The sequence below is a fragment of the Diadema setosum genome, chromosome 7 (genome assembly GCF_964275005.1).
Source record: "Diadema setosum chromosome 7, eeDiaSeto1, whole genome shotgun sequence".
Classification (NCBI taxonomy): Eukaryota; Metazoa; Echinodermata; class Echinoidea; order Diadematoida; family Diadematidae; genus Diadema; species Diadema setosum.
The window spans coordinates 8,275,761-8,302,851 of record NC_092691.1 but is presented as its reverse complement, the minus strand read 5'-3'; the positions used below and the strand labels follow the sequence as shown (position 1 = coordinate 8,302,851).

The window sequence follows — 27,091 nt, the reverse complement described above, 5'->3', positions numbered from 1 at the left end:
GAGGAAAACCATGGTCTCTACTTGAGTGTGAGCAAGTTGTGCTCCAAGTCTATGCTAGTGTGATAAGGTCTCGGACCAGAACCAGTAACAACTTTAAAGATGGCGGGTACCCACATGAGGATGGCTAGCAATGCTTCCAAGCAGCACGCAATCTACCCCATGGAGAAAATATCCTTTGGATCTGTAAGTTTAAAAGTTCTTCATTTTTGCCCTTGTGTCTGTTGGTATGATACTTAGAATAAGTTTTTTTTGTATGTGATTATATGTTTCTGGAAATATCTTTTGTTGTAACTTCTTTCTCTGCTGTGACTTCTTTCACCTGTCTATTTTTCACCCCTGACATATTCCAAGATCCAGTCCATGTAAGTGACTATAAAGTTAAAGTGGCTGTGATTACATCAATTGTAGATACACTCTGCAGGAATTGTGCCATCTCATGCTTGTACATTTTATTAGTGGAGGATGATAGAACATTATAATGTAGTAACACTATAAGATACAGAAAAAATGCATCAAACTACCAGTAAGTGTCAAACTCTACAATGACAATATTTGTGCATGACAGATATTGTTGTCATTACTGGTACATTTTGCCACAGATGATGAAAGGACTGTTTACTAGCTACAATGGTGATTTGATGTACCTGGTACTAACAGAATTATCCCAACTTGTATGTCATTGTGCAGTATTAGAACGTTTACTGTCCCGTTTTGATAGTGGACTGTGTGATATAAAGATGAAAATAAACTTGATACTATCCTTGTTTTTCTTTCACTTTTCAGCGGGAGCTCCAAAAGCGATATGAAGAAATACTTGGACCCCTCACACTGTTTGCACCAAAGTTTGATGAAGAAGGTGATTTTGCTGTGGATTTGTTTTAACCCGTTGAGGATGGGCTGACTTTGCTACAAGACGCATTTCCCATAGACTCTTGCCAGAGTATACTTGGGACTCGTCCTCAACGGCGTAACTTTAATGTTATAATTGATATACAGATGGTTCAAGTCTTCAGTTACAGATATAAATATTGGGGGGAAAAAATGCTGTGTTTTGCAGTAAGTAAGGGGAAATGTAATGACACAGTTGGTGTACAACTTTGTATATTAATAGTGTGTGGAATCTTCTCCTGTTCTCCTTTTTTCTTTTCTTTTTTTACTCAATAGATCAAATCTCTTAGGTGTATGAACACTTTAAATACAGAGAAATTTGATGGGTAGATGATTCATCATGTAATATTGAAATTATGTTAAAAAAACAACCCAGTGGTATCGTTATTTGGAACAACTTACCATAATTTTCTGTACGTGTTTGTTTAGTTGTTTCTTTTTTCTCTGCATGGCTTGAGGTGTTGTGAAGTCCAAACCTTTTCATTGTTTCACACTTCCAGAAATCTACATCGTGAGCAAAAAACCAAACCCAAGTATTAGAGTTGGCGACTAGTCAGGGTCCTGATGTTGTCAAAGCTATTTATGATTATAAGCATGCAAAGAATGTTTTCCATGATTTTTGTACGAAACATATATTTGATATTTCTAATGCTTACCTGGGGGTACATATTTGAAAAGATGTGTAAATAATTGGTTTTTTTTCCTTTGCGTAATAAAATACATCTCTCAAATAAATCAATAGCTTTATGTAGCAAATCAAGCCAACATATGACTTTGCTTGCACAGATACCTTTGATTTTAGAAGAGCCCCAATCAGTCCATTTTGGTTTGATTGATTGTTTGTTTTTGTTTGTGAAATGAGTTCTCTCTGTACAGATGTGTTTCCTCTGTTGTGAATTTGACTTGTCAATGCCTCAATGTCACCATCTTTATCTCAATTTCAGCTTCAGAGAAGGTTGATCTTGAAGTGGAGAGGCCAGTTACTCCGATTGATGTAAGTCATCTTATTTCATTCTTCAGAGCTACATGTATATATTCCTCTGTCGAAAAAATTCTCCACCCACATTCATCACCCTGAAGAACTGATTTTGATACACAAAGGGACCTTTTTCTCTCTTTTTTTTTTTAAGTTTCTTGTCATAATGAAATACTGTAAAAGTGGAATTTGTGTGCATGTTGCACAACATGAAACTAGCCTAAAAATGAAAAGCACTTGATTTTTTTTTTTTGCTTGTTATATGTAATATTTTATATCTTTGATTTCAATGAACTGGGTAGGTATATTTGAGGGATGTTGCTGCTATGTGATGTGCAGTGTTTTTTTTTTTTTCCATGTTTGCTAGTCCTGTAAGAAGAGAGAATTTGCTGTCCTAATGCAGATCGACCAGTAACCCTTTGAAATACATGAGTATGTGCTTCCAAGCTCTTAACCACTGTGGCAGCAGTAAGCTGTTTGAAGTGCTTGCTCAATCATTGTGACCGTCCACGATTCAACTAAAAGTATGCAAAATTCATCTTACCCAACCTAGCTTGAAGAATTACTCATGCAAAAATGTCCACTTTTACAGTACTGGTAGTTGGAAACAATAACTGAATTAAGCCTGTAGACATTGTACCCTTTACCATTATCTCTATCATTATATCCACCACACCATTCTAGTGAGCAGATTTCTTTGGGAAAATCAGTGATATGATCTATGAGTGTGTGACTTTCCTGTCTCCCCCCCCCCCCCCCATAATCTTTGCAGGAGAGCATCAAGGCTCCACCCACCACCTTTTCTCAGCTGGCCAAGCTGATCCGGCGGCGGATCGCAGCCGATCCAGAGTACACTCACCTGACCACAGAGGAACAGCAAATGCTGGTAAAAATGATGTTCAAGATTTTATCTAAAAAAAAAGAAGAAGCTGTGATTGCAGAGTGATGACAAAGTTCCACATTTTCCAGGTCACCCGGGCTTTACACCAAGCCCTTCATGAAGTGGGAGGCAATGTAATGTAAAATTGTGGAAGTGACAGAAAATGAAGCAGTATACATGTACATATTGTAAGAGTAAAGAATTTTCTTGTTTTGGCATGTTAGGTGCATTTAATTAAGTTTGTTATAGTTTTATATTATCCATTGTTTGTTTTCTGCACTCCTTTCCCATGTCTTTTTCAATAGTTCAAGATTCTGAATAGGATTGTCCATACAAGGGCATAATAAACAGCTGTTAAGGGACCATTATTTTGCATGTATTTACATGTCAGCATTTGTATGAATCTCTATGTTTGTTGTTTACTCACCTTTTCAATCCCCCAGGCCGGTGTGATCATGGGAGAAGTCAACTCCATCTGGCCCGACATCAGAAGGCAGGTGGACGACCCTTTTTTGGTGAGAATCATCTTTTTTCTCATTACAAATCATTGATAGTAATGTAGCCAGATGTTTCATGTAGTCAGAGAACTCTTCAAATATCCCATCCATAAATATGGTCCATTCTGTTCATATTTTAAAGGTATAATTTACCTTTTGCAGATAAAACGAAAACCCAGCCTTAGTGCTTCAAAATAGTTCTAAAATGTGAGTTAGGGATAGAAATAACCAGTGTGAAAACTTGAACCAGTATAATCGATGTTAAGTATTGTTAAGTATACAAAATGAGAACAATAGTTATAATAAAATCTTTCCATCTAGACTAAACTGTCTACAGTTACGGTTTAATGAGGAAAATAGTGATATCTCCTTATATACAGTAAACCTCGCATGAGTCAAAGCTCTCGGGACTGACGAAAATGCGTCGACTTAAGTGAAATTTGACTCTCGCGAGAGTCGATTTTTTTTCGACTCACAGTTATGTACATGTATCATAGTACATTTGCAGGCTTATGTGTGTGTGTGTGTGTGCGTGCGTGCGTATGTGTGTTTGCATTCAAATTTGTCTGTTCTTGAAGATGATGTTCCTTTTTTGTTCTAAATTGAACATGGAATTTGTATCAATACTAGTAGTTAAACGTAGTTCTGAGAATGTCTGCGCTGTAATGTGGCAATGTGCATGTGCTATGTCTATGGTGCAACATCTCTGTCAACCAACCCTGAGACAAACACTCTCCCAGGCCCATCCCACCTCCATTGAACAAAACTATACAGCCAGCCAGGCACGCACAAACAAGCTCCGCCCACTTGGCCTGTCACTAAAATATTAAAGCAGCGATTGGTTGACCAAGGATTTCTGGCTTGACATGGATAAAGTATGGATGTGCTGTGTGTATGGACAAAGTATATGGATCGATGTGCTGTGTGTATACATGTATATGTGTATGTATTCGACATGCGTGCAGAGCGGTACGGTGAGTGTGCATGCTTACCTGCAGCAGGCCAGGGACGGGGTTCTGCGGCATGCCGATTTTTTTGTTCTCCTCTAAATGTAATGAGAATGCCAGACAAATCTTCTTCGGCTGAAGTGATGTAAACTACGTGTATTTTGTACAAAAGGGACTGAATGTTTTACTTCGACACAGCCAAAATTCGACTCTCGCACTTCGGCTTATCCAAATATTTCTTAGAGAAAATACATAGGGAAAAATCGGGACTTTTTATTTTGCTTCGAGTTAAGTGATTTTCGACTCACTCGACGTCGACTTATCCGAGGTTTACTGTATTAGGCTTTATTGCAAAAATTTTTATATGGTAGGATGTTTTGTGATACAACTGACCTACACATATGCATCAAAAGTGATATCTTGAACATTTTTTTAAATCACTGCTCCCAAAGGTAAGCAGGACCTTTAATGTAAAGGTAGATTATGACTGTCCTAATATTCTCATTTCTCATCATTGTTCATTTCTGATGTGCCTTATGTATCTGAAAAACATTCCATTATTATTTTGCTGTTGCCTCATTTCTTGTGCATTTTCAAGAGGTCATCGTAAAGTGAGATTCCCCTATAAATACCAAAGCTTGACTGCTGTGAAGGATTTGAGCCTTTGAAATTGTGCTATGTTTTTTATGGTTTATTGTCCCTTGGATGACAAGAACTCGTATATCAAAATCATCAGTTTTCTTGGGGGAAAATAGTTTTTCATATTCACAACTTTTTTCTCTTTTTTTTTTGCGCAAAATGTCATCAATGTTGAAATCATTGTTTTAAAACTCAAATCAGTGTATTTGATATTCAGAATAAAGTTAGGAGGGTTTTAATGTATGCCAATTGAGATACAAGGTATTGTCACTCCAGAGACGTTATTTTTGTGCTGATATCTATTGTAGTCTTTATGATGACAAGTGATTACCACTAATCTATCTCTTCATGCATATTTATACAGACCTTTGAAGAAAACAAGGAGTTACAGCGGAGAATCACTGTTCACATTGTCACAGTCTGTCAGCAGCTCTTTCAGCATTATGTGGAAAAAGCAAGAAGTGAGTAAACTAATATATACACTGTATGCCAGCTGTTTCCTTTTTTTTTTTTGCAGTATTTTGTAGGTTTCTTGGAAAATGCTGTTTTATCTAACTTGTATTACAGAATGTGTCCATTTCAAGAGAGGTAAAAATGTGATTTTCACCAAATATGCCTTTTCAGCCCTTAGAATACCGCAATGCCGTATACAAGGTTGGCATTCCCATTTAAACCTGACATACCAGGAGGCATTCATATTTGAATGTTGATATTGCAATACATCATCTCTTCTTCACTGGATACTGGGTAGGAAGAGGAAAGAAATATTTCAACAGACTTTGCAACTATGTTTTCACCACACACATTTGTAAATTATACCAACCATTCAACACAAAAGTACATGTACTACTTGTTTTGTCTTATAATTGCTGATAAGATCTTCAATGATGTAAACAAGCCAGATACACACGTGTCAAAATATGTAACCGTACAATTGATAAAGTTGTATGTCTTACAGTTGTTACTTTTCACTAATGTTTTCATTTGCCTGTACCAACACAGTATTAGTGTAACATGATATGATTTCATCGCTTTTCTTTTCTTTTTCATTGTGAACAGTGCTACATGACAAAAATGTTTTCAGTGGAATTGCCAACATGAGTAGACTGAAGGCACAGGTCTCACTGGATGCCAACAAATTGTAAGTTCTTTCACCTTTTCTTTCATTAGCTTCATAATTCTTGAGATTTGTTAACCAAACTGTTTCCATAAAAGTCATAGACTCAGCACCGATAGTTTCACTTTCGTTGAGAGATATCTGTTTAGAACTTAATGTAAAGAATGTATAGTTAGTGCCAGGGTGTTTTCGTCTATAGACCGATTTGGGTCCGTTGAGGGTAGCAGACAATTTGTGGCACTGGGCGCAGCCATGAGCTCATTTTGCGGTGTCTTAGCCGACCCCCCCTCCTCTCCCCCACCCCCTGGGCAACATACATGTTTATCACGCACTTGTAACAAAGGTTCGCGCATTAAGCAAGCGTTCGTGCACTCAGTACGAGACGCCTGTTGGCTAAAACAACCACGCATCAGTTTTTCATTCCGTGCGTGTGAGAGGGGTGGGGAGAGAGGAGGGGGGTCGGCTGAGACACCGCAGTAATTGCGCTCCCCATGCCAAAAATACACATAGCGCGTCACAGAATCGGTCTATACTCATGTTGCTTTGTTTAGCAGTTTGGTCCATGAGGGATGTTGTTGTATGTGCAATTGGTGTGAGAGCATCACTAACTGGCATACAGCCATGTGGGATCAGATTGAACAACTGAATGCATACCACTTTATTGGGCAATCAAGGATTTTAATCTTTTCTTTTCTTTTGTCATATCCTCTATCTCTCCCTTCTTCCTAATGTGTATATGTTTCCCTTCCCTCTCTCACCCTCTCTTCTCCATCTCATCCTTTCTCCCTTCTTTTTCCCCTCTCTCCTCCTCTCCCCTCCCTCTCATTCGCTCCCTCTTTCTCTCTCCATCTCTCTATCTCTTTATCCTCCTCCTGCATCCCCCCTCCCTCCACAGTCTGAACATTCTTGCCATCCGTCGTCACATCGTGGCAGACATCAGGGGGGATTACCCGGAGTCGGAGGACAGCCACCCCATCAGGGCCTCCCCCAGACCCCCTTCCAGGCAGTCCAAGGAGGACAAGGTTCCCCTTTCCTACCAGAAATTGGTAAGATGACATGAATATCACATATATCTTTCTTACTATCTCAACATTTGATGGATGTCTATCTTGTACAATTATTTTGCTGGTTCTGATGACTATAATGGTAGTGATAAGGATACTGATGACGATAATGCTCATGATTAAGATGAAATTGATGACTATAATCGTAATCTTTAAAAAAGTTATCTTATTGTTGTTACTCTTGTATGTGTGGGGAAAAAAAATATTACTACTACAGTCAAACCTGCCTTAGCGGCCACCTGTCTATAGCGGCCACCTGCTGTAAGTGGCCACTGAAAAATCCCCAAGAGAAAAGCCCTGTTAAAGACCCTGTGTATAGTGGCCACCTGTCTAATGTGGCCAGCGGCCAAATATTTTGTTTCCTGCAGTAGATTTTAACCTGTCTATAGCAGCCACAGACCCACATGGAGCCATAGATGAGCCGATAATTCAGCGTGGTTTTCTGCTTTGTAGCCATGCCAGTCACTAAAAGTTCATGTGCAACGTTCAGTGATCGCCACCGCTGTATTCATCACTCATTCAGTCATAAATGCGCTTGATGTGTAAAAGTTTCTTCATGACTGTACACATGCTACTGTGCAACAGCTTGATAAACACCGGCATTGTTCAATGCATAAAACACACATGTGCATTCGTATACACGTACATGTATGTACATGTAGCTTTAGTACTTATAGAGGTATACAACGAGGATACATTAGTACATGTTGGCAACGCACACAAAAGTCTGATAACCTGTCTATAGCGGCCACCTGTCAATAACGGCCACTCTTTTCGTCTCCCTTGGGTGGCCTTGGGTGGCCGCTATAGATAGGTTTGACTGTATATATGCCAGAGTTGCATCATTTGGAGATATTATCTAGTATAATCCATCTCTCCATCTCAGATTGAGACCAGTCGGCCCAAGCGGAGGAAGCACCACCGGCCCACGGTGGACCAGCAGATCCGTGACATGACGTCCCAGTTCCCGGCCCTCCATACAGCTAAGGTGCTAGACTTCCTCCCAGACCTACAGACCATGGAGAGAGGCATGATGTCATCTCCCATGGAGGAGGAGAGAGAAGCCGAGGAGGAGGATGAAGACGATGAGGAGGAAGAGGAAGAGGAGGAGGCGGAAGAAAGGAAGGCTGAGAAAACGGAGGAGAAGCTGCCCGCTGCATCGGTTGAGGTCACGAAGAGTGAAGACCTTACACGGTGAGTCACTTTTCTTTTCATTGGCGTTTTTTTATTCTTTGGAAACGAATAAATCTGATGTTTGAGCATTGTGGATTTCAACTGAATGTCGGCCTGAAGCATGGAGAATTCTACTTCATACATGAAAAATCTGCAGCTCTTACCCATTAAACTGGAGGTGAAGATTGACCCCTTTTTTTGGTTGTGTGTGTGAATAGGTTACACTTATATTTCAAGTGACTTGCTGGGGCATTATTGGAGCTCTATTTTGTTTCCATAAAGTCACCTGATTTTTCATTTCTCCCTTCCTTCTTTTTAGTACCATGCAGTAAACATTAATTTCAAGAACCAATTTCTGTGAAAAGAAGTCGTGTGACACTTCCTATAGTACCAAGCAGTAAAGAACAATCATAAAGTCCCTATCTAAGCTCTTCCTGAAGAAAACTGTTTATTGCTCTAAAAAAAAAAACCTAAAACTTACATGGATGATATCAGGAAGTGGATAACTCTTGTCCTTTTCTTACCCCTCTGGAATTTCGTCAGAGGTACAACTTCATCCTGATCTCACATAGGCTGTTTTTGTCTCTCTAAAGTTTGTTTATCAATTTGTTGTTATTCATTAATTTTTGCAGGAAAATGCTGGAGTCAGATACAGGGGAGTTCAGGCTGCCTCGCTCCAAGTCTCTGCCTGAGTTCCATCCCTACGAATCCATCTACGAGGAGGTGGGCTTCGAGGAGCCCCCGTCAGACGAGGGAAGGCCGAAGAGCGCCACCAGACACAGACAGAAGTACAACCTGGAGGACCCAGACCAGGCAGAGGAAGAGGAAGAGGTATACTGTATGGCGATACTGTACTGACTTACAATAACAACAAGTTACTCAAACCATCCAGTTAAACATATTTTGCAGACTTAGTTACACACACAGAGGCCTGATCTGCAGGAGGCTCCCTAAAGCCTCAGCTACCCCTTCATTAAAGGTTCTGGACAACAACAACAACAAAAAGAAAGTTATTACACCTTGTAATGTAGATATTGTTCACGAAACAAACTTGATGTTTTACTCAGATATGCCAATAGTGGTAGCCTCAATCAAGACTTATCTCGCTGGGTTGTTGAACATGTTCTATTAACTTTCCCCAGCAAACTTGTGATCAACTCATGATTTCATGTTTAATTTGATTGACCCCACAATGCTGTGCAGACCAAATCCAAGCCCACGGCCGCTTCATCGGTCAGACCTCCACCGACAGCAGGCAGGCCGGACTCTGGCTACCTCATCAAGCAAGACCTGGAGAGGCTGTCCACCTACCGGTCAGCCAAGACGGAGCGGATGAAAGAGGCTCTTCCAGAGGAGGAAGACTTGCCTCCGTTATTGCAGGTATGCAGAATCATCACCATAATTATCATCATTCTCATCTTCATTATTATTATTTTTTTCATTATCATCATCTTCTTTTTTGTTTTTGTTTGTCCATTACTCTTCTTTTACAGTATTCTTTTTTCTAATTACCTGTTCTGTTTCTTCATATGCTTCTACTTCTTCGTCGAGATCTTCTATTTTTTCATCTACTTCTTCTTTTTCTTCTTTTTATTCCTCTTCTAGTTCTTCTTCTAGTTCCTCTTCTATTTCTGTGTCTACTTCTTTTTCTTTGTCTAGTTCCTTTTCTGTTCCTATTACCACTTCTTTTTTTCTTCTCCTTTGATGTTGGTCTTCTCTTTCTCCTTGTCTTCCATGTATAGAGTGATAAAGTGATGATGTCTCATTCTTTAGTTATAGTTTGATGCGGATCCCAAACAAGATACCGTATCCTTGCACAAGGCTTTGGGAAGTGGATTGGAAGTGGGTACAAGCATTGTTAGCAGCGGTTATGTTCAGAGATATTTGGGTTATGTTAGGTTGTTTAAGCCCAGTTTCTGTGCCAATGAATGGCTATGATGTCACACTTTGGTACTCTACTGTAGGAACGTTAATGCACATGAAGTACAGCTGTATGTGGAAAGGTGGTATTAGAAGATTAGGTCAGCATTTGAGTCGCATAGAAAACAAGCTTGCGATGGGGAGATGTAAGGACACAAACAATGAATGGAAGATAAAAAAATATTGAAATGCAGACATATTGGCCTGAATTCACGAAGGTAGTTCAAATTTAGACCATGGTTTGTGTAAATTTCTTCTGCATAAATATGATCAACAGATTGCGTACACCAACATATGTCCAGTAACAAATAAGTGGTAATATGCACATGTCAAAGGTACTCCTATTTCACGCTTATTTTAGACCACAGTCTAAATTTGTACCGTGGTCTTTTTAAAGTTTAAACCACCTTCATGAATTCAGGCCGTTGGCTTTGAATTGTATCTGTGTATATGTACAAGTGTGCAAGCATAGGTTTCAGATTTTGTATCTCATGGGTGATAGGTTTCAGATTTTGTATCTCATGGGTGATGTACATGTATGCACGTGTAGAAGTGCTTGTGTTCTTTGCATTGAAATCAGTACTGATGTGATATCAAAGGTGGAAAAGCAATGCTAGTCTTCTTCACCCAATGTTCTATGGAGTGCAGCAATATATTTGCAATTCTTTTCACTTCAGGCTGTGGATCACAATGAGAGACAGGACAACAGAAGGGCTGAGATGAGGAGACTACAGAGGATAGCTGAGGGAGAGGCAAAGAGGAAAGAGGAGGAGGATGTGTGAGTCTTGACAAAAATACTTTATACACCATATATTGAGCAAGTTATTCAGTCTCATTTTTACCTCCACCAACGAAGAAGGTTATATTTTCATTGGCATTTGTTTGTTTTTGTGTTTGTCTGTTGCAAAACAGCTCAAAAAGTTGTGAAGAGATTTGAATGAAACATGCAGGGAAAGTTGATAATGACATAAGGAACAGATGATTAAATTTTGGTAGTGATCCAGGAATTTTTATGGATTTTTGAAGGATTTTTAATCTTTTGGCACGGCAGATAGGATCAATGAACTTGGGACTTCAAGCTGCGCGTATTTGAGGTTTGCATATGCGCACTAAAGTGTGTGCTCTGCTCGCCAAGGCGCCATGCAGCTGGAAGCTGATGACGTAAACAAAAGGCTTCTATATTGGGAAATTATGTGATTTTCAGCATTCTTGTATGGGTGGAAATGAGTTGCTTGGCAGAGGTCTGCACTCTCTGAGTGCTTTTCTAGTTTGCATTATGCCCCCCCCCTTCAGATCTCGGCCGTTGATCGCGCGATCGCCGCAAAATTTTGCATGAACATAAAGCCGGATGTAATCTACAAGACTGTTACGTTAAATTTTCAAAAAATTTGCATTTTCTATTTTAAATCAATTAATTATGCAAATATATGCAAAAAAACCTCATTTTCATCTGTAATTGGCTTATAAAAGCTTATGGAATGCTGATTTTCAGTGTAAATATTCCTGGTGACATTCCAAACATTTGTGCGTAAAAAAAATTTCAGTATCAAAATTAATTTCTTATGTTTTTTATTGCTTTATCAATTCTTTATGTATTTCTTTGTTTTTTCGAACTTTTGTTTTTGTTGTTTTTTCAGCAGAATTTGTCACACACATTTTTTGAAGCATAATAATACTAAAATAAATTGATTTCATCCATTGAAATTAAAAATATGAATCTTTATATGAATTAATTGAAAAAACACAATTTGTATTGACTTTGTACACAAAATCACTTTTTTGAGCAATTTTGGGGTTGATGAAAGTTTTTTGAAGGGGCGTTGCTTCGGAACGATATGCCCGGGCGTGACAAATTTGGTCTCAAAAGTTGCGCGAGACTTGAAATTAAAAAGTCAGCGAACGGCGCGGTCAAAAAATTTTGCGCGCCGGGATGGTCGGGGAATTCATCGGGGGGGGGGGGGGGGGGGGGGGGGGGGGGCATTATGGCCCCCCCCCCCCCCCCCCCAGGTAAGTTAGGGTTAATACAGTCCTAATGAGGTCATTCTCGGGACGCAACAGATGTGTCTGCATTTCTGTGCTGACCCAAACAAGGAATTCTCGCTAACTCATTACAGTGTTGAGATCCGAGAGCCCACCCACCCGCAGCCAGCCACGGTCACCACCAAGCTGCCAAACAAGGCCACAGTCAGGACGTCGGACATCAGGGTGTCTGAAAGGATCAGCAACACGGAGGTGACCCTCGACCTCTACCAGACTGTCTTCAACGAACTCAACAACGAGGTGAGACAAAGTCGTGATCGACTAGGATAATGAGTTTCATACAGAGAAATAGAAAAACAAAGATACAGTGCACTTTCCTTATAACGAACACAGTTATAGCGAAATTCTAAAAATAACGAAATAAAAATTTAGGCTGCAACATTATCAGCTCTATGTGTTTTTATTGTTTATTTGTTCAGTTATCATGAAATTTCGATATAACGAAAGAAAACTGCCGTTCCCGAGGACTTCGTTATAACCAGACAGAGAAGGTCAAACAGGTTTGACAGGCTTCATATGTTTGTCAGTGGTATCAGAAGTACTGTACATATCTGATTGCTTCTCAGCACGAAAGAGAAGATAGCCCATAATAAAGGCCATGGCTGCGACATGACAGTCATATGATTTCCCTACTCTTCCATGGAGGTACTTGAAATTTACATTCCTTTATTCTGTCATAGTTTCACATTCTTTCATATCAAGTTTGACACCCAAAAGTTGCTGAAATATTGGAACTGATAACCAAGGCAAAAGAAATTGATATGTTTATGATTTTGGGTGGTATTTATAGTCATTGTGTTGTACATCATTAATATTCAAATAATTTGTGTAACTATGCAATCTTCCATGAACCCTACACTGTAGTTCTCAAAAAGTTACACATGGAAAAGCAAAAGTGAATTACAGTCAAATAGGTCAAATAATCGGCTAAGTCAATGAAGATGAAAAGAACCCTTTTTACATCCATTACCTCGTGTATGTATCCCTCTGTACACGCAGAAGTCAAATATCGCCAAAGTTGATGCAGATTCCTCAGTGCCATCATCATCGACTTAAAAGGGATGGTACAGTATCGGTGGGGATGAGAATTGGGCTTTTAGCTTTTTGCGAGATACCAAGAAAACACTTATGAAAAAGTACAGAGCATACCATTTTAAGAGGAATTCAAAGTTTATTTGATGAAAATCGGGTTTGGCATGACTGAAACATCCAAAAACAAAGTAAAACAAAGCAATCGTAAAAAAGTGTGGGTCCCACACTTTTTAGAATCGCTCTATTTTGGATACCTCAGCCATTTAAAAACCAATTTTCATCAAATAAACGTTGAATTCCTCATAGAATTACATGTTCTTTCATATTTCATAAGAGGTTTCTCATTATCTCACCGAAAAATGTTAGAAATCTGAAATTAGGTCTCAACCAAAACTATACGATCCCTTTAAGATGAAGAGTTGACTGTATGTATGTGGCTTTGTACAAATATCTTTACAGGTGGATGGTAACACTATCAAGAAGCTGGATGCAAATCTGTTCAGAGGCCAAGAAATCAAGGAAGTGTATGAAGAGATTCTCAAGACACTACCCACTGATCATCTGTTTTATGATACTGTGAGTAAAAGTGATGCTGTATTGCAGTATTACGGGTTAATCATCTGATTGATGTATTTACCTGATAAGAAGAAAAATAAAGTCAGTCATACCATCATGAATGAGCGAGTATTAGGCTCATTAAAAAACTTTTGATGGATGGACACATTAGTCTACACACACCATGTGTTCTTACCAGTAGACTGACATAACGGAACATGGGAGCTACAAAATTGTGTATGGTCTGTTCTTCAAGCTATAGTTTGTCATAACTCACATTTTTTTATTCATTGCATTCTGAAAATGCAGCCTTTTCAGAGCTGTGTTATTTGCAAAGAGCCAAAGAAAAAACTTTGATGTGCCCTACAAATATCATTGATTCTATACTTGTACATCATCGTGAAAAAACCCCAGGTATGCTGTTTATTGCATTACAAAGTTCTGTTCTGTGAATTGATGCAAATGTTTTAAGTCAGTCAAATGTCTGCATGTTTTATATACATGTATGATTGAGAAGAGCGGAGATACATTTTGTAAGATGACTATCCTTTTGCCCAGTAGATGGACCAACGTTCTTAAAAACATAATATTCTATCAACTACAGAGGGAGCACTTCATCTAAACTATATTTAAGTTACCGTAAAACATGATATATTCACGGCATGAATTTTTCGCGAATTGGAGCCGACGGCCTTTTTTGCGACAAGAAATTTTCGCGAACTGCCACTGCATTGAATGCACAAAGTGTAGACAAAGAACTTTCGTGTGCATTTCAATTTCACGAATCTTGGCGCTTGCGAAATTCAAATGCATGCGAACATTCCTTGTTTTACAATATCTTGTACTGTGTGGAGTTAATGAGTAGCATTTGTCACGTATCACCCTGATTGAGATGATGATATGCAGGTGGAACTCTGAGATCGTTACCCACGTGTCCCTGCCTTATGTCACACTTCATTGCGCATTCATATTTTCTGTGTCTGTAGGATGACTTTGTTGAGACGGCAGCAGGCGAGCACTCCCTCCACAAGGCTCCTCTTTTGGCCTCCACCACCCTGAACAGGGGCAAGAAGGAGCGCATCCTCAACCCGGAGCTGGTCCAGAACCAGGGGGCGCCCTGGGGCATTGAACGGGATGAGTGGTGCAACAGGTAAGTGATGGGTCCTTTTTACGTCTCTTTTAAAAAAAAAAAAAAAAAAAAAAAAAAAAAATATATATATATATATATATATATATATATATATATATATATATATATATATATATATATATTCTTTTTTTTTTTATTAGCAGCTTGTTACTCCTCATTGTGTGTATTTAACCTTTTGAAACAAGTCCTGAGAATACTCGGGCAGGTGTCTATGGGAAATGCATGTTATAGCAAAATCAGATCATCCTCAACGGGTTAATATGCTGATTGGCATGTTTGCTGGAATACTTTCTTGAGCAATCTGCACCAGTGTGTAGAGATTAGCTGTCCATGAATAGGGATTACTCGGTACCTATTCACCCTATAAATCCTTGTTGTGCCAGCATGGTCTTCCTGTTGGACTGAGGCATTTGTAATACCTGAATGGGCCAGCTAAAGTACAATTAGGTCAGGTGTGGAGAGATTAATCAAAGGCATGTCAAGCATGTCAAGTTATAGCTGAGTGTCTGGGCACATGATAAGGTTAACCCCGTTGAGGACGAGTCCCGAGTATACTCGGGCAGCTGTCTATGAGAAATGCATGTTGTAGCAAAATCAGTCCGTCCTCAATGGGTTAATGGAGAAAATTTGATAGTGAATGGAGGCTGGGAAGGTATATGTCCTTCTTGATAGTTTACCAAAATATCAAAATATAGCTGTAATTTGCAGTGAGATATATGAGTTTCCATTCATCCATTGCTGTCCTGAATATACACATTGTGTCTGTTGTCTGTCGTTTACTCATGTAATTTTCCCCATTTTCATCTCTTTCCCCACAGCCCCATCTTCAATGCCACATTTGCCAGGCAGAACCCGGCCAAACCTCACCAGGTCAACAAGAACAGCCTGATGCACAGCGTCAACTTCATCAGCGACCTCAGCATGGGCAAGGGCGGGGCTATGGGCGGGGCAGGTGGAGGGACTGGCATGGGGGGTGGCAGCTACAGCTTTGGTGATGGCTTTGGAGGAGGAGGAGGTGGAGGAGGTGGAGGAGGGGCAGGAGGGGGGTTTGGGGGCATGACGGAGAGTGGCTTCGGGAGACCTATGATGATGGACGATCGGAACGCGAGGGCATACGCCTCTTGGCTCCAGTGGTGGAAGAGCACGGTCAGCGTCGATGACTACATCAAGTACATCTCCACTCAGGTATGCTTTCTTAGAGCACCCTCTTTTGGCAACCATTATAATCATAACAGATGTAGAGACAAAACCATAAAATCCTAGAAACTTTACAGAATGTTTTTGTTTGTTTGTGTTTGTATGAAAACATAAAATTTGTCATTGTGAGAACATGTTAAGATATATAGATTCTAATTTTTTTGCTTTATTGTTAAATGAGAAAAATAGGGTTTTATGCAATATGCACAAGCAACCAATAATCAGATGAAATGCATTCAAAAACTTGACGATACCACTATCACACAAAAGACCATATTTTTTTTGAAGATTTACAGGGAACTTCTCATTTCCCAGATGAAGAAAATACTAAAGATTTTGATATGAACAATGTCAAATATCAACTTGTATAATCTTGATGTCTTTTTTATTATTTTCTCACATGATCTGAACAATTTCTTTTATACTTTTGTCTTTTGTTAGCATTAAAAGAGAAATGGCATTAAAGATTAAGAAAGTAGAAAAGAAGTCAAGATGTTTTGGCATTTTTGCTAGTATACTATTCCCTGCAGATTGGATTCATATTTCATTTTCATTAAAATAACCTCCCAGGTCCAGATGTAGCAGGCATATACACTGGTCATGTGAAGTTCCTCACAGAATGAATCTACAATATCAATTGCAGTATTGTTACATGTACATTTGTATGTCCAGTAGTCCTGTTTATCCTTTGCCTCTAAGATGCGGTAGTAATGTCACACAGCTTTAATTCATGGTAGTTGTCGTAAACAGTGAGTAGGAATGCCAATTGATAAAGTCTAAACATATATGATTTTGTATTCCCAATTACAGGAAACTGACTTTCTAGGGGCAGTGTACCATTTCTATGACAGTGACACTGAGAGTGATGCTGACAAGGCTCAAGAGAAAATAAGCTCCTCCAAGCTACAGAGACAGAGGTGAGTTTCTTTGGTCCCTGGCTCTGTTAGCCTGTTTCCTCCAATTCTTTTCCTCACCTGCCAGCATCATGTTTGCATGAGCTTTGATGAGATAGTATAGTTGCTACCAAGTTAAAGTTGCAAATTGCTAATTTCTATGTATGTTTTCCTTATTTATTTTTCTGAGGCTGCCATTACTATCAAGCACCTGCTTTGGATAGCAGACTCTTGCATTTTGTTTTCTTTCTTAAACTGGAAATAGTATATCATTGACTATTTTGATATCATTGTATTTGTTCAAACACTTTATAAAGATTATCATGATCATTACACTGTGAATTCATTGTAAAACTGAACTGAACTGACCTGAAGATGTGTGTAGATGTCTAAGCTGCATGCTTTAAGCAGACTTAGTGCAAACATTTAGGGGATTAATCTCCACACTATGCTTAAAGGCCAACAATGCATTTATCATGTATTATGACTGCTGTTTAACTTTGTATCTTGTGTGGAGGAAATAAAAACTGCTGTTATGAAGGCTTAGAGTGCAGAAGCACTTTTCAAGGAAACAAAGAACCAGCATAGATGTGTTATACTACAGATCATGGTGATAAATAAAGCTAGGTATGACTACGTTTTAAATGAAGTGGGTTTGCTGCTAAATAAAATTATTTGAGCCAGAAATGTTATCTTATTGATGCATTACAGCAGCCAATCTTGAATGCAATGCAGATTTGGTGTGGAAGTTTAATTGGCTTTCGAATCTAGCAGAATCATTGGTGTTGTAATACTTCATAATAATTGCATGTCCATTAACCAAAAAAAAAAAAAAAAAAAAATGTCATGGCAGTGGGCCAACTGACAGTGAATGAAAAGCAGAGGGAAAAGGGGAAAAATCCTCACTTTTCAACAAAGATACCTGTCGCTGACGAGTATGCATAATCTGCTGCATTCCTCTTCATCTAGGGATAGGGAGGCTAAGTTGGACGAACTGCGCCAGCAGAAGAACGAGTTTGTCCCCGGTCAGTGGAACGTTGGTAGCATCATGCTAGGAGGGCTGGGCAAGGACCCAGAACTGGAAGGTAAGCAAACGTGGTGCATGTCCTTTTTTATAACAAATAATTTTCAAACTAGAGAAGCACTCTGAGAGCACAGACCTCCACCAAGCAGCTCATTTCCACCACTGATCTTGTTCTTCCATAGAGATCGGTGATTTCCACCCATACCTATGCATGCCGAAAATAGCCCGATTTCCCAGTATAGAAGCCTTTTGTTACTTCCAGCTGTGCAGGGCGCCTCACCCTAGCTTTAGTGCATGTATGCAAATCTCCAAAAATGTACAGCTTGAACTCCCATGTTCACTGGCCCTACCTGTCAAAATATCGAAAATCCTTCATGAAATCCATACAAATTCCTGGATTACTACCAAAATTCAATCACCTGTTCTTTGTGTTATTCTCAACCTTTCCTGTAAGTTTCATCCAAATCTGTTCACAACTTATTGAGTTATTTTGCACCCAGACAAACAAACAAACAGATTAACAAATCAATGCTGATGAAAACATAACCTCCTCCCTTGGCGGAGGTAATTACACATAGATTATTTTCAGCTCAGGTTGATTTTGGATTCTTGGAAAGCAATCAAATACTAGAGCTCCATTTATTAGCCTGAAAGAAATTCAATATCTAATTTTTTAATCACTTTCCCTGTTATTTTTGCCTCAGATGATGATGAAGATACAGAGAGCATGTCTACCACCAACATGCAGCGGGCGATTCGTCGCACCCACTCCAGGGTCAGCCGCAATGCCTCCCGCAACACGGGCTCCCCGCGAGGCGGGAACTCCCCTCTACCCGGCCGCCAGTCCTTTATGCAGTCCAGGGGTACCTTCAGGACCGCCAGTCGCCTATCTATGACCTCGGTGAGTTCTACATTCCTTGATTCCCTTTCCTCTTTCTTTTAGCGGGCTCTTTCACAAAAATATGTTTTCATTATTTGCTGAATGATCTTATGTATCATTATGATTTTTATACCAAAGATTTTTAGCCATGTTCTATTCATGCCACATCATCTATTTGGGAGAAAGCTACACTTCTTCAGTGGCGGATCCAGAGGGGGGCGCAACCGGTGCATGCCCCCACCCCTTTATTTTTTTGTTAAAAACGAAAGAAATAAAAAGAACAACATGAAATGAAACCCGGAAGTGGCACCAGAAATATTAGTTGCATCCCCCTCCCACCTTTACAGAATTCCTGGATCTGCCCCTGCTTCTTGAAATTAGCATATTCACATTGCTGTATAGCTTTTCCAAATTTAAAAAGAAAAACAAACAAACAAACAGTGACAGGATGACTGCTTTATCAGATCATTTTTATGTCCTTTTGGAAGTCTGCAGGCCATGTTTTTTACCTTTTTTTCCTCAAGTCAAAATGTTACCCACAAGTTATTTGGACTTCTCTTTAAAGCATTCTATTCTTAATGAAAAAAAAAAAAGAAAGAAAAAGAAAACATATTTTTTTATGTACACACTAAAATGATATGATCTAATTATAAGCAGGCATTCATCAACCAGATGTCAAACTTGTTTGAGGCTGATTATCAGATTAAAATGGATGTGGATGTACAACATCCATGAATATCTGATTTTCAGTCAAATTTATAGCAATACTCAGTAGCTACCTTTCCTTATTTGTGTCATATGTCCTCATAGCATCCTGTGTCATTGAGTCACAGCCCGGGTACTGTTTCTTAATGGACTGCAAAACTGCTGTGATTCACAAGGTCTATGAGAAAATAGAAGTTACTTGTATCTATATCTGTCAATTCGTGCATACTAACTTTGATTCTTTGAAGATGAGAGATGGGAAGAGAGAACAGATAGAGAGTTTTCATACTGAGTAGATAGATGAAGAGAGAGGCAGAAATAGAAAGAAGGATTAAGTGCATAGAATTGATAAAAGAAACTGTAGTTGTTTGTGAATAATGCAGACATGGGACTATAATTGGAAAGCTAGAGCTGAATCTCACAAACATACCACTTTTGACGTGCCAGATGTCCCTGAAGCCACCCACACCCCTACTAATGACCATCCCTAATGAAGGACTGGAATCCATATAAGCACCAAAAGCCATACATTCACCCTGCCACGTTAATTCAACAGCTGTACAACTGTACATCCTGATTAGCTAGTAAGCTTCCTTGCATACAATTGTATATATGTTCAGATTTAACAAACACTCTTGCTCCCCCAACCCCATGTATTCTCATTTAAGCAGCTCTACTACATTGCACTTGTTTTCCAGATGTTTTGACACTACATAGTAGATACATATGTGTCTTTGGCCATCTACAAGACTTTATAGCAATTTCAGTGCTGCACATGATGAAGGAGTTTACTTTGTACAGCAATTCTCATTGACTGGCAAAAAGTTAAAATTGTTTATAGCTGGCTTAAAAATTTAACAAACGTGTATAGATGATCCAGTGCCATCATTTTTTACAGGCCAAATGTACAGTATCATGACGCCTACTTGTACCTTGGGGCAGATAGATTACTTCAATCTCTTAGAACTGTGTATCATATGTACAATTCTGCTGGGGATTCAATTCATTTGTATTGGACTGACCTGCCTATTATCGGATAATTTTTCAAATTACTACCTGTTAACACATAACAGTCATTATTATTATTATTATTATCATGTAGTCAGCCGAATGAAAATGACAATAACAGTAACATACAAATTGCAACATACAATCACATGGAAATGACACAGTTGACGTATAACACAAAGTACGTATGAACAGGTAAGCAATACATGGACTAGGGCTCACATAAGTAATTATTTTGCTGTTGTACCTTGGCAAGTGAATCTTACTCGAGAGAGAAATGAAGGGGGATAATGGAATGTACAGGTCTCTGATGTAACTACACCAGTCAGTCAGATGTAAAGAAACTGAGAATGTGGTCTACACCCTTAGCACATCCCTATATAATACTTCCCATCTCACCATTTACCAGAGGTCAGATACTGGGTCGGCAGCCAAGCCAAAGATCACGACGCAGACTCGGCTGGAGAACATCTGGATCTCCCTCCAGATGCCGGACAACCTGCGTCTGGACATGGCCATCAAGTACAGCTCTGATGAGTATGTCGGGCTCTTGGAAGAGGTTAGTCTTAGCCCAAGGATGCTTCTCCATCTTCTTAATTCAAATCCTTCTCAATCGCTGTACAAAGCAGCATCACTACAGGATTTTTGTGACCCATGCATTAGGCTATGCATTAATGTCAGTTAACCATGCATAAGACTTCTCAAAACCTTGCATAAAAGGTTCAACACACTTAATTTTTATTAAGGAACTCAGTTGTACATCGAAAGCTGCCCGCCTTACCATTTTCTACAAGTAAATGGTAAAGGACACTTCTTAAAGCCTTGAGAAAACAAAAGGAGCAAAAAGATTGTGGCTCCAAACTTTATTCTAAGCATCTGTGTGTATTACAACAGTCACATTCTTCTTCTTCTTATGCTTATGCTTAGTTTAGAGTGGTAAGTCCAGGCTGCCAAGCCAGGCTAGGGCTGTTGACCGTCACATTACTTCCTACATTTACCAGGTTTTCCAAATATCTACTTTCGTTTGCCGTACCATAGGTTAGCATTTCTTGTTTGACATACTGTAATGCGAAACCATGCTGATCTGCTTCTAAGTTAGAACCTCTGACTATTTCATAACTTTGTCTCATCAGGCCATTGAGGCGTGGCAGCTAGCGGTGAATGCCATCACGGAGAGAGAAAACATCCTGGCTTCCCTCGAGGAGTTTGAGAGATACGCATCCGACCCCGACAGGTTCTTCCAGAAAGGTCAGTTACCCTGCCGGCCCCCAATCCCTTGATATCTTCAACAGGCAAGTCTTTAATTTGATTTAGTTTAGTGTGATTGGAAAGAAAAAATATATTGTCAATCTCAAATTTACTCTAAGTCTTTCCGACAAATAGTCTTTCTGTTTATGGATAATGTATGAGTTGGACAAAACTGTGAATGCATTGTCAGTGATGTTACTTTTGCTAAAAATAAACCAAACAGGTATATGAATACATTTTTTAAAGAGTAGACTAGAGACTTGTCTCTCTTCCCTTCATATGAAACTCAGCATTCAGTTACTTTTCATGTCACAGATTGCAATCTGAAAGTAATCATTAAATGGTAATTGTGACACATTGTCTGCGATATTGTTTCATATGTGACCCTGCATCATAAAACCAGGGAGGTGAGATAAAACCAACAAAAAGTTGCCAGACATGGATTTTTAGTTAAGGGCAGATTCTGAAAGAACAGACTCTAAGCTTTACAATGATGTATAGCTCAATTGAAATGGACTCTCCTAACCTATCTAAATATTGGAAAGAAAGCACACACTCTGGAAAAGTGTGGACCAAGAAAAAAGCCTCTAAAGTACAGGGTCTATCTGTCTATTCAAGCGCTTAATCTTTACCAAACTGTGCTAGCTGTGCAATGAATGGGACAAAAAAAACCAGGATGTGAACCACTGGAGCAACAACAATGAAGGGATTATCAGATTAAGTTGAAATTGAGTATGCTCTATTAACACATTCTGACCATGATAAATGCCAACTTTCAAAGCAGAATCGTTATCCCTTCAAAAGTTATCTTGAAAGTGAAGAGTGTGCAAAGGATTATCAAGAAATGAAAAGGGGCCTCTAAGACATACCTGATCCCACTACTCTACAAGAAAAGGTTGTAGAAAAACTGCTGAAAATGCACTTTCCCATTCATTTTATGATCGCAAACTTAAGAATGATGTAGAAGAAAGGTAGCTCTTTCAGAAAATATGACAAACTTAATATTGACTTGGTTGACCCGTTCCACCTTTTTTTGAGTCCTTACTTAAAATCAAGGGGTGCGACTTTTTGTTCATTTTGTGGTGCACGGTCACATATGGTATTTTGTCACTCGTCTCATGTAGGTTACAGAGGATCATCAGTGGCCCGTTTGGAGGAGGCGAAGCACAGGAGTGATATCTATGCCTCGCTGGCCACTGTGGATGCCAAGGTCAAGAAACGGGTGAAGAATATTGAAAAGAAGTTTGGCGACACTGTCACTTATCAGGTGAGTACAGTGGAACCTTGCGATAAAGAGGTCGGATATAACAAACCCCTCTTATAACAAGATGATTTTGCAGGTCCCAGCTCTTTGTATTTCGTTGTCTTTGTATCCCGATAAAGTGAGAAACCTGATATTGGTAATTTTTTCGTGATGTTAGGTCCTCATTATAGCGAAGTTCCCCTGTACAAGGGGTAGAGATATGTTTGGTGTAATGAGACAGAGGTTGAATAAATTTCCTGCATACCGACAGAATATTCTTCCCGTGTGTGTTATCGCGCAATTACAAACAGTCTAGAAGCAGTGTTTTGACAAGGAAAGATCTTGTTTGTATGAAGAAGTCAAAATTCTTCTGATCAATATTTTCTCAATTTCAGTTTAATTCTAAAGAACAAGTGAATGCAGTGTTTGTGAGATTCCTCATTAATGACAGGAATAGAAGAATGTATTCTTTGAAAGAAAAACAACAACAAAGATGAACTCATACTTCATTGTTTTGTTTTGTTTTTTTGATTTTTTTGGTAATGGTATGTTGCTTTTTTTTTGGGGGGGGGGTGGGGGAGATATCCATGGAATGTTTGTTTCACTATCTTTGCTGGATGCTGATGAACTGTTCGTTCTAACTTTATGTCATTTTTGTTTACAGGGTCGCACATACTTGGAGAAGATGAAACTCGACTGCACAGAGATGCTGTACTGGCTGCAACAGGAGAGGCGAGAGAGGGCGCTAGAATATTCTGCCCTCATCAAGGACGTGAAGATACCGCTCACAGAATTACCTCCAATTCACAACCTCGCTTCCATCTCTCAATCCACTCTCTAGGAAAGGAGTACCCCATTATATGTGGACTGCAAGACAGAGTTGACTGAGTGTACTAATAGCATTATTTTTGTATTTCTCAAGTAATCCACCTCAGAAGTTAGTCCAGTGGTCCAAAGCTGTGGAATCTGCAAGATCATTATTAAACGGTGGTGTTTAGAACTGCAGCGTGTGTGTTATGGTTAAAAGCATGTCAGCTTAAGTACAATACATGAAGCAGTGTTTACAGTGATGCAAAAATAAGATGGAGATTGTAGGATTCTCCGGGCAGCATAGAATTAATGTGAGAGAAAATATTACTTTTAAGGTTTAACAAATCTATGTTTCCCTTAGGAATATTTTTCTCATTGCAGTAAAATTTATGCAGTGACTGTGATTATTGTTCTTTTCCATTAATAACAAAACACATGAAATTTTTCTGTTTCTTGATCATATGTGACATTTTCATATACATATTAGAATTAAAGTATATCAGAAGTGTCTGGTCAATAGTCTATTTCTTGTAAAGTAAAAACCATATTTGTCACTGTCCAAATCTTCCTTAAACATACAAAAAACTGACTTTGTTCACATCTTTGATAGCCCTGTTAAAGTTACCCTAGGGAGAAAGATGTGTAGCATGTTACCACCGAAACTAAAGCAATATAATGTACATGCATGAGTTTTCGCTGAAGTAGAATAACATCTAAGGAAAAAGAAAAATTTAATGTCAGTTATTCATCTAACATGGCTTTAGTGGGAATCTCCGAGCAGCCGTCTTGTCATTGTGAGTGATGTTGCTGGCAAAGAAATCTTTTGTTTAGAAAACAAGAAAAAAGATAGATGGATTGATGGGTAGATGGATGGATGGAGTAATAGGTAGATTGATTGAAGATTCTGCATATAAATAGTAAGCAAATAATCATCGTCTGCGAGGGTGATGGTATAGTCTAACATCGCCGAGGTGATCTGCAAGGTGTCTACCAGGCTGAGCTGAAGGTGAGAGCTGATATGCCATAGACGCCTCAAGGGTCACCAAGGCGATGTTTTGTATCCATTGCCCGAGAAATAGGAGATGATTATTTGCTTTATATCCCACATCGATTGACAAACTTGAGATTTGAAAAAAATGTATTTCATCAACCATGCATACTTTCATTTTGTAATCAATTGCAATTGTGGTTACGGTAAAAAGTGCTAATGAAAAAGTAGATCACATCTGTGATAGTACTACGGCATGGATGTTGGGAGAAAAACATCTCTCGGTCACGTGTTCTAAATTCAAGTAATCCCACTGGTCAAACATATTTATGTGGTATATAAACAGAAATATTTTACATGTACTTGCCTTTTTACAAAGAAATAAGATTTCTCTGTCAAACAATTCTAATGACTTTCTATCCTTGGCGTATCTTGAATACGGCTATGAGGAATATACGACTGTTACAATTATGTACAATGTGGGGCATTGCACATTGCACAGCTAAGTACAGTATCATACAGATGGTGTCACACTCGTGATGGTGAAGATTCTTTCCACACCATGTTAACTGTCGTATTGATGCTTGAATGTTCATGACTCATAATATTTGTTCCATTTTAACACAAACTTTCACTACACTGGTACTTTGTTTCTTTGGGATACACTCTTGATCCTCTAAGCACCGTCCAGGATATTTTGACAGATTATCCAATCTATTTTTGTTCAATCTTAGTAGTTCCTTCTTTCTTGTTTTCATCACAGGAAGAGATTAAAAAATATCTAGTCTGTTTTTATTCAGTCTTGATGCTTCCTTCTTGTCTCTGTAATAGGAAGAGAGAGAGAGGAGACTGGTTGTTTTGCCAGTTTGACATAGCTTCCTGTTTAAAAATAGGTTTCATATTGCTTTGGCCTTCACGTGGTACCTGTAGACCCATGACCTTAGATGTATTGTTCTGCAAGTATCTGGAGAGTATGCTGCAGAGCAGTGTTTGTAATTAGGGCTGTGACCTCATCCTGCAGTTAGCTTGCTTTTAATAGCAATTCCCATGCCCCAAGACTGGTCTTGTTATATTGCAAGTGTGAATGGGGCTCTTCCATGCCTCAAACAATGACTACATGCCTTCCCAAAATGTTGTTTTGCTGTCCACCGCAGATTTGAGTATAGGAAGTTGGTGCTGTGTAGATTCCAACTACTGGTATGTCATTGATATATCACTGTTTGTTTTCCATTTGAAACCATCAAATGAAGCCGTCCTTTTATACCAAAAATACTTTGTGTATTCATTTTAAACTGTGTATGTTTATATGCGTGATTTTGTTGCTTTGTTTTTAAACACTGAACAGTTCCAAAAAAAAAAAAAGGAAACACAGGAAGATACATGGAATTTGGCACACATTCTATCATGTTACAGTTGATATGTAGCTACTGTATCAAATGAATATATACTTTTGTGTAAAAAAAAAATCACAAAGTTTGCCTTGAGCATTTGTAACGTATTGGTATGTGGTTTATGGTTGGGGTTTTACAGATATATTGTATTTGTTTGTACATATTTGTAAATAATGATATTTATCAATGCAGAGAGCTATCTGACCCCATCATATGTAAATATATGTACATACACAAATGTATACATATGACTTCTTTATGTAAATAAATGTTTATGTCAATGCAAATAAACATCCAGGCTCCGTGCAGATACTTTCCTTTGATTCCTTTAGGAGCATGCCAAAATTTCAACTTAAATTCCTTCTCCCTTATTTTTGATGTTATATTTCCTTGTATTTTTTATGCTCATATCATTGTGTCATCAGATATTCTTCATTCTCTTCTTGTTTTTCTGGCGCTCTTTTTTTTGTTGTATAGATAGATAGATAGATAGAAAGTTATATACATAGATAGATAAATAGATAGATGGATGGATAGATAGATAGATAAATAGATAGATAAATAGATAAATAGATGAATAGATAGATAGATAGGTAGATAGATAGAAAGCTATATACATAGATAGATAAATAGATGGATGGATAGATAGATAAATAGATAAATAGATGAATAGATAGGTAGATAGATAGATAGATCATGGATGTATGGATAGAGAGGGAGAGGATGAATAGGTTTATGGATAGAAAGAGGGGAGAGAGATTCATGTTCTATGCATGAGTTTTGATGATCTTTTGCCTAACTTTTGTAGCTTGATATCGATAAAAAA

General features: G+C 38.7%; 1 protein-coding gene across 1 annotated transcript; it reads left to right on the top strand.

Annotated features, from left to right (window-relative positions):
- The first annotated feature begins 24 nt into the window (after positions 1–24).
- On the top strand, positions 25–26,556 carry LOC140230342 (coiled-coil domain-containing protein 87-like). Its single transcript, XM_072310492.1, has 23 exons — positions 25–183; positions 784–856; positions 1,833–1,882; positions 2,637–2,750; positions 3,188–3,259; positions 5,192–5,288; positions 5,887–5,968; positions 6,840–6,990; positions 7,895–8,202; positions 8,814–9,012; positions 9,385–9,561; positions 10,779–10,879; positions 12,216–12,381; positions 13,633–13,749; positions 14,715–14,878; positions 15,697–16,063; positions 16,886–16,992; positions 17,938–18,053; positions 18,697–18,893; positions 20,995–21,144; positions 21,719–21,833; positions 22,958–23,100; positions 23,741–26,556. The coding sequence occupies exons 1-23, from the start codon at positions 100–102 to the stop codon at positions 23,915–23,917; spliced, it is 3,327 nt and encodes a 1,108-aa protein (XP_072166593.1). The 5' UTR covers positions 25–99; the 3' UTR covers positions 23,918–26,556.
- Positions 26,557–27,091: the final 535 nt, after the last annotated feature.